The 14,819-nt window shown below is 43.3% G+C and overlaps 1 protein-coding gene across 1 annotated transcript; it reads right to left on the bottom strand.

Moving 5' to 3' along the window:
• Positions 1-1,878: 1,878 nt before the first annotated feature.
• On the bottom strand, positions 1,879-2,697 carry LOC128101894 (prohibitin 1-like). Its single transcript, XM_052725354.1, has one exon. The coding sequence runs from the start codon at positions 2,695-2,697 to the stop codon at positions 1,879-1,881; it is 819 nt and encodes a 272-aa protein (XP_052581314.1).
• Between the last annotated feature and the right edge of the window lie 12,122 nt (positions 2,698-14,819).

Here is a 14,819-nt window from a genome sequence, read left to right as displayed (position 1 = left end):
GATCCAAAGAAGCAGGGGGGTTATAATCCCCACCATCATCTTTATCAATAGAAAGGGGAAGAGTGGAATACATCAACATGACTTTTGGGGAGACTCTTGTTTAAGGTCCTTGAATCTCAGAGATCTATCCACAGATAGCCCTGGGATGTCTTCTTCTCCTCAAATATTCCAATAAGAATTATCAGTGATTTTGCCTGCCTATCTGAAGTTTTGGATTAGAAAGACTAACTTGGGCTAGAACAATCTCTAGATGTCTTTGGTTGTTGATTTATCTTCATTTAAAGATATATATTTTTTAAAATGATGAATGAGACCAAAATTTATTGAAAAAATTTGCCTAGCAGCAAAATTAAGTTTTCCAGGCAAGACATCCCAGGGCTATCTGTGGATAGATCTCTGAGATTCAAGGACCTTAAACAAGAGTCTCCCCAAAAGTCATGTTGGTGTATTAAGGTATCAGCTACTCTATTCTTCCCCTTTTTATTGATAAAGATGATGGTAGAAAAATATCAAAGAAACTTTTTATTAATTAGCCAGTAATAATCTGTATCAAATTATTCAGCCATCCTGCTACGTAAGAATGACTTTCTCACACTTCAGATGAGAAAAATGGTGCTCTAGGGGATTAAGTAGCATGCACCTTGTCACACAGCCAGAAGAAGGTTCACATGTATCAGTTGTCAGTTGCTATCCTTGTGCCCAGAACAAAACACCTCCAGATTCAGCCATTTCAAACAGCTACTGTTGTTCCTGGGGTTGTTGGTCCACTGAACTTTGATGTCAATCTTTGTCCTGTTCTGCCCATGAAGCTGGACTACTGTAGATTGGCAGGTTTTGTGTCTGTCAGTCTTGGTTGGTGTCAAGGATGGTGTGAGTCCATTTCCAGTGTAGCATTCTAGCAGGAAGGCCAGGCAAGTCCTTGTGTTTATTGAAAGAGCAGAAAAAGAACAAGCTACAATGTGTAAACACTGTTTACATTTTTTAAGGTCTGGGTGTCATTTATTGACAGCCGCTTACATTGTCTTTTCTTCCCTTGATTGCTTCCTTTAGAGCACCGGCCCCTAGCCCTCCAGAAAGAAGGGCAATCTTTAAGAGCGGGAGTGGGAAGGCAGATGCACAAGTCCTTGGTAGGTGTGCTCAGCCCTGGCAGGATGCAATCCTTCAAGTTGGAATCCCATTGGGTATCTGAGAGGACCAATGTGGGGAGTGGAAAGGAAGTTTTCAACAGGACTCATATCTCAATCCAGGCCTCTTGTACTATTCCAAGTCCATCCCAGTTTTAGGACTCTGGTGAGGGCGGCAAAATCAGGCCCACCCACCTTGATAGGCAGATAATTCACTCCATGACCTGTTTGCACACATCTGTTTCTGCTCGTCACAGTTAGGGGGAATGGGCCTTACGGTTAAGATAGACTACTTCCTCTGGCCCTCCCCAGCTGAATCTGTGTTCAAATGACTGGAAAAAAATGAGGGCTTGCCTTTTTGGTTCAACTGTGTGTGCCACTGTCCTCAAATCTTCGATATACAACAGAATGGATGCTATGGGTCTACTCAGGCTGCCAGCTGTGCTCCCATCGATCACACACACTGCCCTGTCTTTCTTCTGCCAACTGTCAGTGCCTAGGGTGGAAGCCAGCAGGCTCCAAAAGGCTCAAAGCCAGTCTGCATAAGCACTTGGCAATTTGGGATATGAAAATGGGTTAAAAAAAAAAGTGGAACAACAAAAGCTTCATTTGATAATTAGAGATCCAAGTGATTTTGCTTTTATTTCCTTCATGTTAAGCCAATCATGAAATTTCACAGTGATTTCTGGGGTGGGGCAGAAGGAAAGTGTATTCAGAATGATGGAGGCCCAAGAAGGTGCAAGCAGGGGAGGCCTCACTGGGGAAGCTGGAGGAGCACCGAGTGCCCGGATGGCAGGTAGGTGACGTTCTGAGAGCGGGAGAGCTGGTAAGCAATGTCCTCAGCAGCCTCCAGCTTGCGCAGCTCAATCAGGCCATCACCTGCTGTGGCCAGTGAGTTGGCTATCAGCGCGGCTGCCTGGGAGTCACCCTCAGCAGAGATGATGGCTGCCTTCTTCTGCTGCTCAGCCTTTTCCACCATAAATCTGGCCCTCTCGGCTTCCTGCTGAGCCACCTGTTTGGCTTCCACTGCTTCTGTGAACTCTTTCCCGAAGGTCAGATGTGTCAGGGACACGTCATCCAGGATGAGCCCAAACGTTGTGGCTCTCTCTGTGAGGTCATCGCTCACCTGCCTCGAGACCACCTCTCGCTGGGTGATCAATTCTCCAGCATCAAAGCGAGCCACTACCGACTTGAGGATCTCTGTGGTGATGGATGGCAGTACCCGGTTATCATAGTCCTCACCGATGCTGGTGTAGATGCGAGGAAGCTGGCTGGCCACCGGCCGGAAGAGGATGCGTAGTGTGATGCTGACATTCTGCAAATCTTTGCTACCAGTGATGACTGGTATATTCCGGGGTTGTGAGCGGCAGTCAAAGATAATGGGTTTCTGTACCCAAGGGATGAGAAAATGAGTCCCTTCCCCTACCACAATGTCCTGCACTCCACGGAATCGGTCAAAGATGACAGCTCTGTGCCCAGCATCCACATTATATAAGGCAGAGTTCACCACGCCTCCTGCAACCGCTAAAGCTAGGCCGAACTTTCCAATGGACTCAAACACTTGGGCAGCCATGATTGATTCTGTTCCCCCTCTCACACCTGTTTCCATTCTGACCTCCACATGTACCCCCCCCCATTGTTTGCTCGTTTATGAGTCATACATCAGCTGTGTTAATATCTCATTGACCAAAGTAAGTTACATGGATGAGGTAGGAGTCAAGGAATGGACAGAAACGCTACCAGTAGTTGGATGAGTGGAAGGCTATCAGGTGGGTCAACTCAGGTGCTCAAGTCACTTTCTACCCCTATGGATGAAGGCAAAGTAGATTTTTTTTTTTTGCTGACACCACTTATTTTTATTCAATAGAATACAATCTATGAATACTATATATAAGAAGAAAGTAAACTTATACAAGGAAATATTTACATACTGATCAAAGAATGGATGTGTTTTGTAAATTAGAAGCCTCCGCTAAAAGAAGTGTCATTTAACCAAAAATAATTTTCAAAGTGGGATGATAGATCTACAAAAACCAAACCAAACCAAACAAACAAACAAAAACAACCACTGTACTGTCTTGGCCAAGAACTAAACTCCTGGGTTCAGAATATACCTCAATACCCTAGAATGCTATGAAATGGTCATTTAAAAACTCCAACTTTGCCTTGTCTAAAATCAAGAAGAGTTAATAGAAATTTCTAACTTATTTTTTTTTGCTTTTTCTTTTTTCACTAATTTTTTTATTTGCTTTATATACCAATCACAGTTTCCCCTCCTTCCTCTCATCCCATTTCCTTCCCCTACCTCCTTTCTACCCCCTCATCTACTTCTGAGAAAGGATAAGGCCTCCCATGGAGTCAACAAAGCATAGCATACCAAGTTGAGGCAGTACCAAGCTCCTCCCCACTGCATCAAGGCTGAGCAAAGCATCTCTAGACCAACAGCTATGGAGCCTGCATGGGACCAACCTAGGCCCTCTGCATGTGGGTGATAGTCGTGTAGCTTGGTCTGTTTGTGGCCCGTAGCAGCGGGACCAAGATCTGTCCCCAACACATGAACTGGCTTTTTGGAGGAAATTAGTTTTTAAGGGAGAAAATGTAATATTATGACATCCTATTGTGTAATGTACTGAAAGCATATATGTTCTAAGAAGATTATATATATATATATATATATATATATATATATATATATATACACATATATATGCTAACAGGTAAATAAAAGATGTAACTTTTAAAAAATAGTGTTATCTTGAAAACAAATAACTAATTTTTTACTTAAAATAGGTTCTGAATTTCCTTAGAACCGTGTTTGGTCAAACTAAGGAGACAGTCTCAAAATTTGAATCTTTATAAAGTTTCTAAGAATCTCACCTAGCCACTGCAAATCAACTAACTTCAAAAAACTTCTTTTTAACCTTTTACAATAAGAATAAAATTCAAATGTTTCCATGAAAGAGAAGAAGCAGATTAAACTACAATTCTTGAGTTACTTCTCGGGAACTGGATTGAAACCAAAGACCCCAAGGTCAGTTGATTTTGTGACACTCACATGCTTAGATGGCCCCTTGTTCTTCCCAACACCAAACATCTGAATGTTTTGAGTGTTTTATAGACCAAACACTTGGATGCTTGGTCACATTTTTCCATTCCTCATCTGGAAAAGAATGAACACAGTCTGAGGTTTGTCTCTCAGACTTCCTAAGAAGATGACCTTGGATGCCTTAGGAAAAAAGGCAACAGTTCAAACCAGCACAAATTGTGATGACAGTCATTCCAATCGGCTGCCTAACAGGCATCCATGTAGGTAACCCAGAGCAAAGGCAAAGAAAGTGATGGTCATTTAAAAAGATGTGAAGTATGTGGGATAGGAAAGTTACTGTATGCCCAGTAGGTGCTGGACATGGAGGAGGCATACTGACACAGCCTAGCTTACCTTTGGTCTCCACTGTGTACTTACGATGATGAAGTTCTTTGTGGTTAAATGACTCACTCAAAGTCACGTGTCTGGTCAAGGACCAGGCATTTGTGTCATGATCTTGCAGAGGCTGCAAGCATGGTGTCTGCCACACAGATGTCATTTTCCAAGCTTCTATTCAGACTCACACACACACACACAAAAAAAAAAAACTGTTCGAAGAGTTGTGAAAGTGAACTGCTCTCTTGGTGTGTGCATTTGATGTCTGCAGGCTCCCATGTGTGCCTGCCATAGCTCCTTCAAGGCTCTGCTCTGTGTACCTTGTGGTCCTCCAGGTAAGCCACTGGCAATAGGCACAATCTCTCAGAAAATAAAAAACCCTTTCCCTAAATACTACCGGCTATCCTTCACACCAGGCTGCATGCAGCTGCTATTTAGACTTGAGGTCTGGATCACAAGGAAGAAGCTAAGAGCAAAAGCTCTATGTTCAATGGAAAAACCCATCAACTTGAGCTCATTCACTCTTCTTCGCTGCCAGCATAGCCGGGGAAAATGGAAAGAGAATCGGAATGAAGGGGTTTAAAAGGGCAGAACCAATGTTTGTGCTTGGCTGGGGGAACTTGCTACATTTCTTTGAATCCCCTGAAGTTGATCCCCCAGATCTTTGGTTTCTACATCCACAGATTCAGCCAACATCAAAAAATGACTCTAATACACACACACACACACACACACACACACACACACACACACACACACACACACACATACACATGCACACACTCGCACTCACACTCACACCACTGTACTTTTGAAAAGCCTGACAGGAGCAGATATTTCTTGTCATTGTCCCCTACATAATAGCATGCACACAGCTATTTTCATAGCATCTGTGTTGTATGAAGTATCCTAAGTAATCTAGAGATGTTTTAAAGTATTGGAGGGATTTATGCATTTATCCAAATACTTCATTATTTAATATAAAAGTGAGCATTTTGTTAAGTTTGGTGTCAGAGGATCTTGAAGCCAACTCCTCCTGGATACCGGGGGATAACTGTATATACAAATACAAACCAAATAAAGGATTGCATCCACACCTAAACTCAACAAGCATCCAAGGAAGTAGTTGCTCACTTGAAATACCTGATCTAGAAGAGATTTATTGTCCTGAGACTGGGTTATAGTTCCCAGAGAATTGGCTCCCAGTGTTCTGCACACCACTCATTCCAAGGACCACAGTTGATAAGTTTCTCTTGGAGGAGAGCCATCACATAAGCCCTTTATCTTCTTTGGATAGTGGAGAAAACAAGCTTTTGGCGCTTCTTTCAGATTTCAGCGTTGCTCAGACTAAGTGGGGATAGATGGGAAGCTTTTCAATAGAAAGGCTTACACTTACTGTCAACCTGATTTTCTACCATGGCGACTGTCCTTGCTTCACGATGTAACCAGGGCTACTGGTAGTCATCTGTGGAATTGCTAGGCTCATTCCCTGGAACAAACAAAGATTTGAACAGCCAGGAAAGAGAAGGCTAAACCTTGGAGGAAGTAAAAATAACAGCTTTTAACCCCTTGGGATGGGAGGGTCCCTCAAAGTTGGGAAGCTACAGACTTGATGTTGGATTGACTATTTTAAAGGGACCCTTGGTCCTCTTTTCCCCATGTTGACCCTGTTTAGATACCCACTGTGTCTTCCCACCAGTTCTGCTTTCACTTGTCACCTATGTCCCTCTGACTCCTCTTCAGTAAGACTCTGTCCTCATGTGGGTAAAAGAATTTTTATGAACTAGCTTCATGCTTATAGTAGTGTCTGGCAGAGGTAACACACTTTGTCCAGCTGACCTCAGGGGACTTTCTTAAGCATAGCTGGCCTTTCCCAGCCTAGGTGTCCTAAAGACTGTGATGAAATGACTCCTGCCTTTACCAAGAATGTCACAAATGTCCAGGCAAATTGGCAGTCCCCATTAGACAGAGCATCTCTGTGCTTCAATTTCTGTGCTGGTTGGACAGAAAGGCTGTGACACTTGGGTGGAATATTCCCAATGACAAGAAATGAAGCTGTATGCATACTTTCTCCAACCAGGTAAACTACTCAGAACTGTGAGATACCAGGAACATTACTTTACCTCTCTTTGTCTCCTTACCTTGTCCTGTTTTCCTGAGTAATGTAATGTAATATATATATTATATATATATATATAATATATATATATCTCACAGAGAATACTAAACTCAAAACCTAACAGCATGTTAATTATTTATCACTTTTCTGAAGGGTCACAGATCAGATCAAGGCGATAGTAAGCAGGGATAGGTTCAATCTCAATTGTGTCTGCCATTTTCAGGGTCAGCTCTACACCAGAGTCCAGGCTAGATGCCTCCCACCCACTCCCTACCTCAGTCTTCACAGCAAAGAATGGTAAAGGGAGATCCAAAAGATTAACTGCTCCAATATCAAAGAAGATAAATATTTATTTGTGCTGTCTCTCCTTAAAGAGAAACTTACCAACAGAGGTCCTTGGGATGAGTGGTGTGCAGAACACCAGGAGCCAATCCTCCAGGAAGAATAACCACTCACAAAATAATAGGATTAGATATTTTCAGGTAAAAAAAATTCTTAATGATTTCTTGAATCTTAGAGAATTACTAACTTCTAGTACTGCCATAGTACTGATGGACAGACACCTCTTTATGGTGGTTAGCATCAGGTGTTGACCCTGTGTTTGGCAATATGCCAGCCTTCAAAAGGTATAAATATGTAGAAACCTTGTGATTCACCTATCATCCATCTAATAACCATTCAAATACATTTGATCACTCATTATTCAGACATACTGAGTTCCTGTCATGTGTTAGAATCTATGCTATACAAAACCAGTGAGGGCTGCACCTTTTGGAGCATACATTCAAATTGTAAGGACATAACAACAGAATAAGAGAATGTAATTTGGAATCAATATTCTAGACTTACACTAAGGAATAAGAGGACTATATCTAGTCAAGATTTCTGCAAGTCCAGCTCTATATGTTAAAACTATTCTTATTTGACTCAGTAATTCTATCTCAAGAAATATATGTGGGAGCTGAAGAGATGGCTGGGCAATTAAGAGCACATCCTGCTCTTGCAGATGACCCAAGCTTAATTCCCAGGACCCACATCAAGTGACTCACAATCATCTGTAACTCCAGCTCCAGGGAATCTAACATCCTCTTCTGGCTTCCGTAAGCACTGCATGCACATTGTACACATATAGACAAGCAGGCATACATGTGTATAAATAAATAAATTTCAAGTGTATCTGAGCAAAATTGTTGTATATTTAAACAACTATAATTGTGCATAAAATGTACCTGTGAGCTATTCATTCTTATTTCTTTTCTTTTGGTTAGGCTTTTTTTTCTTTTTTTTATTAAGGAATTATGTTATTCATTTTACATACCAATCACAGATCCCCCTCTCCTCCCTTCTTCCGCCCCTCCTGCCTCCCCCCCCCAACCTGCCCCCAATTCCCTCCTCCAACAAGGCAAGATCTCCCATGGAGAATCCAAAGAGCCTGGTACATTCAGTAAAGAAAGGTCCAAGCCCCTCCCCCCTGCATCAAGGCTGTGCAAGGTGTCCCACCATAGGTAGTGGGCACCAAAAAGCCAGCTTATGCACCAGGGTTGGATCTTGATCCTACTGCCAGGGGGTCCCTAAAGCAGATCAAGCTACACAACATTCTCGATTATGCAGAGGTCCTAGCCCAGTCCCATGGAGGCTTCACAGCTGTTGATCTAAAGTTCATGAATTTCCACTAGTTTGGTTTGGTTGTCTCTGTAGGTTTCCCCATCATGATCTTGATGCCCCTTGCTCATAGAATCCCTTTTCTCTCTCTTTGGCTGGACTCCTGGAGCTCAGCTTGATGCTTGGCTGTGGATCTCTGCATCTGCTTCTATCAGTTACTGGATGAAGGCTCTATGATGACAGTTAGGATATTCACTGATGTGATTACTGGGGTAAACCAGTTCAGGCATCCTCTCCACTATTGCTAGTAGTCTAAGCTGCGGTCATCCTTGTGGATTCCTGGGAACCTCCTCAGCACCCAGCCTCTCCCCATCCCCATGACATCTCCCTCACTGCTCCCCCACTCCATCCCTGCTTCATCTCGACCATCCTGAACCCTCATGTTCTCATCCCTCATCCCCCACCCTCCACTGCCCCCCACCCCCAGTTTACTCATGGATATCTCATCTATTTCCCCTTTCCAGGGCAATCCATGTGTCCCTCTTAGGGTCCTCCTTATTATCTAGCTTCTCTGGAGCTTTGGGTTGGAGTCTGGTTATCCTTTGCTTTACATCTAGTATCCACTTATGAGTGAGTACATGCCATGTTTGTCCTCCTGAGTCTGGGTTACCTCACTCAGGATGATATTTTCTAGTTCCATCCATCTGCCTGCAAATTTCATGATGTGATTTCTTTTTTACACTATTGTGTATATGTACCACATTTTCTTTATCCAGTCTTTGGTTGAGGGGCATCTGGGTTGTTTCCAGGTTCTGACCATTACGAATAATGCTGCTATGAACATAGTTAAGCATGTGTCCTTGTCATTCTTTTTTCTTAGAATAGTCAATATTTAAGAACGGTCTTTTTGTGGTTCCACATGAAATTTTCAATTTTTTTAGTGCCGTGAAATATGACCCAGAATTTTGATGGCATTATACAGAGACTCTAGGTTAACCTTGGTCTTATAGCCATGCTCATGATATTAATTCTGACAATGATCTAAATGGCCAGTGAGAAATCAACTTTGTAAATTATGATTTGTTCATACACTAGGGTATTATATGATCATTAAAGGTCATGCTCCATATGTATTGTTAAATAAATCAGGTCATAAAACAACATAGGGAATAAGATCTGCTTTGGCTTTACAGTAATGCTGGGCTATATAGAAGATAGAAATACCCCAGACAAAACCAAGTCCCCTTCAGGCTGTCAAACTGCTCTCAACATCAAGCCAGAATTGGATGTATACTTTTACAATTTTCTGACAGTTTGTGGTGACAAATACTTTTTCGTAATCATCTGTTGCTGTCCATTCCTTTCCTCAACATTCTACTCCACGTTACAGGTTCTTGGAAATCCTTGTCTGTTTTTCAATCCCTCACCACACCCAGGTTCTCCAGCACCTGAGTCTTTCCTCCTCCTTTCCAGCCTCTCTTACCACTCTCCCTGTCCTCACTAGTTCCTCTCTTTTCTCCCCTTCACAGAGAGGTAGCCCTCACCATCTCTTATACACATCATCTTGCTCATTCTCAGTTTGTCCAGACTTCCTTCCCACCATTCTCTCTACCGGGAAGGATGTGACCTTTCACAGAAAGAGGAAGGAAATGCAAATGCTTGGGTTTGACATGGTAACATACCTCTCCTATGCACTCTCTTATTAGAGACATCTGAGTGTTGGGATCTAGAGAGATTTGATCTTATTGTTTAGTCAGTTTTCTCACTGATATCCAAAAGTATGTATGTAATTTGCTCATTTGTTCTTGGTTTTGGTACTGGGTGGGGGGAACCCATGGCCTCATACATTCTAGATAAGTGATCAGTCACTGAGCCACAGCTCTAGCCTTCAGAAAAATTCACTTTTAATAATAAAAATATATTGAACACTATAGCATTTTAGAAATCTGATACTTTTCCCCGGAAGAATTACAAATTCCACTGTGTGTGTTGTTAAAAAATCATGCTGCACAATGGTAATGACTGCCTTCCAGAGACTCTCAGGACTGGTGCAATATCTCCAGGATGTCTCCAGAGCAATGCATCTTCCTTAGGGAAATGCCAAAGCCATTTGATCTTTTTACAGACCCAGATTCCCATCATCTCTCCTACTGAGATTCGCATGGCAGCCACAGAGATTGCAGGCTTCTGATGGAGTCATCATGCCATGAGAGAGGGTCTTCCTGATTAGGGCATTCTGTGTGCTAGACAACCTCCTTTGGAAGGATGTGGATTCTTAGTAAAAATGTCCATCTTACCTGCTCAGTTTTTGTCTTCTACTTTTTTAACTACACACTCATGTATGCACACAGGCACACAGGAGCATGTGCACACACACACACACACACACACACACACACACACACACACACACCTCTGTCAACATGATTATCAAACATGGCTACACAGTAATTGCATTTTTAGCATTCCCTTCCTGAGCACCCATGGCTGAATACGAGGTCTTTGGCCATAGACCTGGTGCTGCAGGAATGCACACACATACCCCAATCTCATTCTGTAATTTTGGGAAGGTCACAAACAGTATTTTACAGGCTAAAAGGAACAACCCCACCTCTCTGTTGTATCCACCTGGCCACCACTATTAGGTATGGCCTTCTACACATAGCTCATGCATGTCCCTCCTCCCAAAGATGCCCAAACCTAGTTGACAAGGTTCCACGCTTCCATAGGTGGTGCTGTGTTTCAATTGCTGGGAGCCTTAACTGTGATGGTTTGTGCTCAGTCTCTCACACAAGGTTCTTGGGAAAACAAATCTTTTGCCTTTGTCTCTAGATCTCCAGATAGATATGCCAAATGTTCCCAGAGCACAGACAGACACAGAGCCAGCTTGAAGCCACCCCTCCCTCGTCCCTCCCTCCTTCTTCTTACTGCCCCAAATCTTCTTGTATAAGTCAACTTCTCATTTCTGTAACAAGATACCTGAGGCAATTTAACTTAAAATGAAGAAAAGTTTATTTGTCTCACAGTCTGAAGGTTTAGCCCATTCTCACTCAGCCTGCTGCTTTGGAGTCTGTGTGGAAGCATGACAAGATGCCATGTGACAAGGAAGCTTCTCAGGAAATGAAGAAAGACTGGGGTTACAATAGCTCCTTCAAGGGCACACCACCAATGACTTTATTTCCTTCTAATAGGCTCAGTCTCCTAAATGCTCCACTACCCCCCCCCCCAATGGTACCATAGGCTGGGGATCACACCTTTAACACATGAACCCAAACTATAGCAGTTCTTTGTCTTTAACAACATCGATATCAAGGCATGTGTGAAGACTCATTTAAACAATCTCCTGGCAGAGAAAAGTGGGTTTCAGCTCTGGACCAGCAGAGACTCTTCCATTATCTTTGCCTAGTGAATCTTTCCATTTGCATGGGCTTTTTTCACAACAGACAAATAAGCCTTTGACCACAAGGAACACCAGGCTTTTAGAACTCCCTCCATCAGGATGTGACCAAAGAGACACTGTAATTTTCTAGACCAAATCATAAAATGTCATACAGCTTCTATGAAGCTGTCTCTCATTAAGACATTCACCTTTTGAGCTAAGGGCTGCTGTAGGGTGTCTGATCACCATCAAGTCTGCATGCTGATGTTACTACATCGGTAGACCAAGAGATGCCTGAAGGGACCTCATGTCCCCACCCCAGCTGCTCAAGTCTCCGAGCGCTTGCTTCTGGTCATGGGAATGAGGAAGAAATCCAGGTCTCCAGCTTTGAAGTGCTTGCTCTCACTGAAGCCTTGGGAGCAGAAATGTGCTGTCCCTGTGTCTTGGGGTTTCTATTGCTGTAATAAATCACCATGACCAAAAGCAACTTGGGTTGGAGGGAGGAGTTTATTTGGCTTATACTTCTACATCACAGTCCATCATCAAAGGAAGTCGGGGCTGGAACTCAAGCTGTGCCCTTCCACATCAATCATCAGTCAAGAACATGTACTGCAGGCTTGCCCCACAGGCCAATCTAGTCAGGGTATTTCCTCAGTTGAAGTTCCCTCTTGGCAAATGACTCTGACTTGTGTTAATCAACTTGACATGAAATGAGGCAGCATGCCCTGCGAAGCCCTCCCCAGAGTACTGACTGATGAATGAAGGGAGAGTCATTGTTCCTAGCCACTGAATTTAAGAAGGCTCGTGTCAGCCGTGGTCGCCAGCATTCTATTCAAAGCCTGGGCTCTGAGGTCCCAAGTTTCTTTGAGAATGAGGAGTAACTTTCCCTTCACTGAATGCTGAACACTTAAATCTTTCATTCCAAGGAGGATGGTTCATTGGAATCAGCTGAAAAGGAAAAGTGATCACATGGCCTCCATAAAGTATCCATTTTCATATTCAAAGCCTACCATATTTATTTATCCATACAGGAGACAAGAGAAATCATCTCTCTGGAAAAGAGGAATTTGGCAGGCTGTGCTTCTGGTCACCAAATGATAGGGTCTCATCAACTAGACCCTGGGCAGTCACACACTTGCAGAGAGACTTAAAGACATTATCTGCATTTGGCACCCTAGAAGCCAGTACAAATGAGGATTTTTAGAGCAAGTAATTTATTTGGAAGGCAACCCTAACCCCACCCCCAGTAAATACATGGAACAGCAGAGAAGTGCTAACAAAAACAGAGGGTTATAAATACGCATGTGTCATTAAGTTAGTTAACACCATGGTCCACTAGAACTCCATATGTGAAACAAGAATCTACAAATATCGCCAAGCTCCACCTGGCCTGTTACATGAAAGCCATAATCATATCAAGAGAGCTTGGCAGGGGTTTGCACTGAGAATCCATAAGCAAGTGATAAAAAAGTAAAGACTAAGGAGTTAAGAACAGTCTGCCCGGCCTCCATAAAACTGAGCAAAACTCCAAGGTCTCTGCTGTCATGAAGGAAATAAGAACTACCACATGCCTGTTCCAGGAGAATTAGCAGCATCAGAATATACATTGAACACAAAGATCCTGAGGGAGGCAATCTCAAAGAAGGTTGAGGGGTGAAGTCAGAGACGAGGTGGCAGACTTAAGGCATACAAAGCCTTCTAGGCCATGGCTAGGAATTTGATGTTACCCTGAATAAAATGAGAAGCCATTGCATAGTAGTGGCCGAACAGACAATCCCACCTGTGCCTCTATGTGAAGAGGTTTAACTGCTCTGCTGACCAGATAGGAGACCACTACAATGCAACACTACTCAGCAGAGATGACAGTAGATGACTTGTACCAGGATGGTGGCTGTAGAAACCACAAGAAAGTGAGCATATCCTAGTGTATTTTGAAGGTCAAGCCACTAGGATTTTGCTGACACATCGCATGGATAAAAGGGAAAAGTCCAGGGTGCCTGAAAAGTATTTGGCTTGAACTTCTGAAAGGGTTGATTTGCTACTGGCTAAGACAAGAAAGACACAGAAGAGGAGATGCAATGGGAAGGGTCAGAGGCTTGTGATAGGACATATGAAGGGTAAGATGCTGTTGGACATTAGGAGAGACTGATAAGGCAGCTGAACAAGTTCAGAAGGTTTGGGACATGTTGTGAATAGGGTAAAAATAATTCCCCTCAGAGGAAGGTATCTCTGCCTCCCTGGTGATCATCACTGGTTTTAGAGAGGTGACTCTGGAGTTGACAGTGAATCCTCCTGACACCTCTATGCCATCCCTTTCTTGTTCTTTGGATAACCTAGCAGATTGCCTTCAGAAGTGGAGCCATTCCAAGATGGTCAGCTTCTAGTTCTGAGGGCTGAGCATCCAGTCATATGACCGTCTCTGCCTTCTCCTCAGCCTCCTTGCTTAGGAGGTGTCCCCTGGATGATGGATGCCTGAGAGATACCTGTGAAAAACATCTTTGTTTCCAGTAAGTCCCTCCTGAGAATCATGTCCCTCTGGCCTCAGATGCTTTGAACCAAGGCCTTTCGGGAAAGCAAGTTGAGCAGTGTCCTTATGTAACACAGAACTCAGTCTGAAGATCTGGTCACATTCCCAGATGCTCTAACATTGAGGGTAAGCCTCACTCTCTGACGGGTTCCAGGGAGGGAGCTGGGATGGGAGATTCCTCAACCCACAGATGAAGGACAGAGCATCTCCTTCAGAGAAACACTGTCTGCATCAGGACCCTTTGGAGATACAGCCCTAGTGGTGACATACCACCCACCCCATAAGGACATGGGAGAGTTAACCAGACTAAGCTCCTGGCTTGAGAAAGCCATGTGCCATTCTCAGCTAGTCATCTGGATGAGTTTTGAGGCATATCAAGAAAGAACCCAAGCCTGTAACTTCTCTGAGACTTAGAACCACTGAATTGGTATTTTATGAGAAATACTCTCATCCAAAAAGCCCTGGTTTTCCAAACAGGAACAAAGTCTGCCTCAAACATTTGGCCCTTGGAGACACTCTGTATCTCCAGTCTGTAAACCCTGATCTAAAACAGCCTGGGCTTCTCCCACTTTCCTCTAGAGAGATGGAAAACAATCAGTTGGGGGGGGGGTTGTGGAGCCAAAAACAAGCTACAAATCACCACCCCC

The sequence above is a fragment of the Peromyscus californicus genome, unplaced genomic scaffold (genome assembly GCF_007827085.1).
Source record: "Peromyscus californicus insignis strain IS unplaced genomic scaffold, ASM782708v3 Scaffold_7__1_contigs__length_154581171, whole genome shotgun sequence".
Taxonomy (NCBI): Eukaryota; Metazoa; Chordata; class Mammalia; order Rodentia; family Cricetidae; genus Peromyscus; species Peromyscus californicus.
The sequence above is the reverse complement of the archived record's forward strand: the minus strand, read 5'-3'. Positions and strand labels throughout refer to the sequence as shown.

What these genes read in the sequence shown, in the direction of transcription:
- LOC128101894 (XM_052725354.1), bottom strand. Translation starts at nt 2,697, where the DNA reads ATGGCTGCCCAAGTGTTTGAGTCCATTGGAAAGTTCGGCCTAGCTTTA.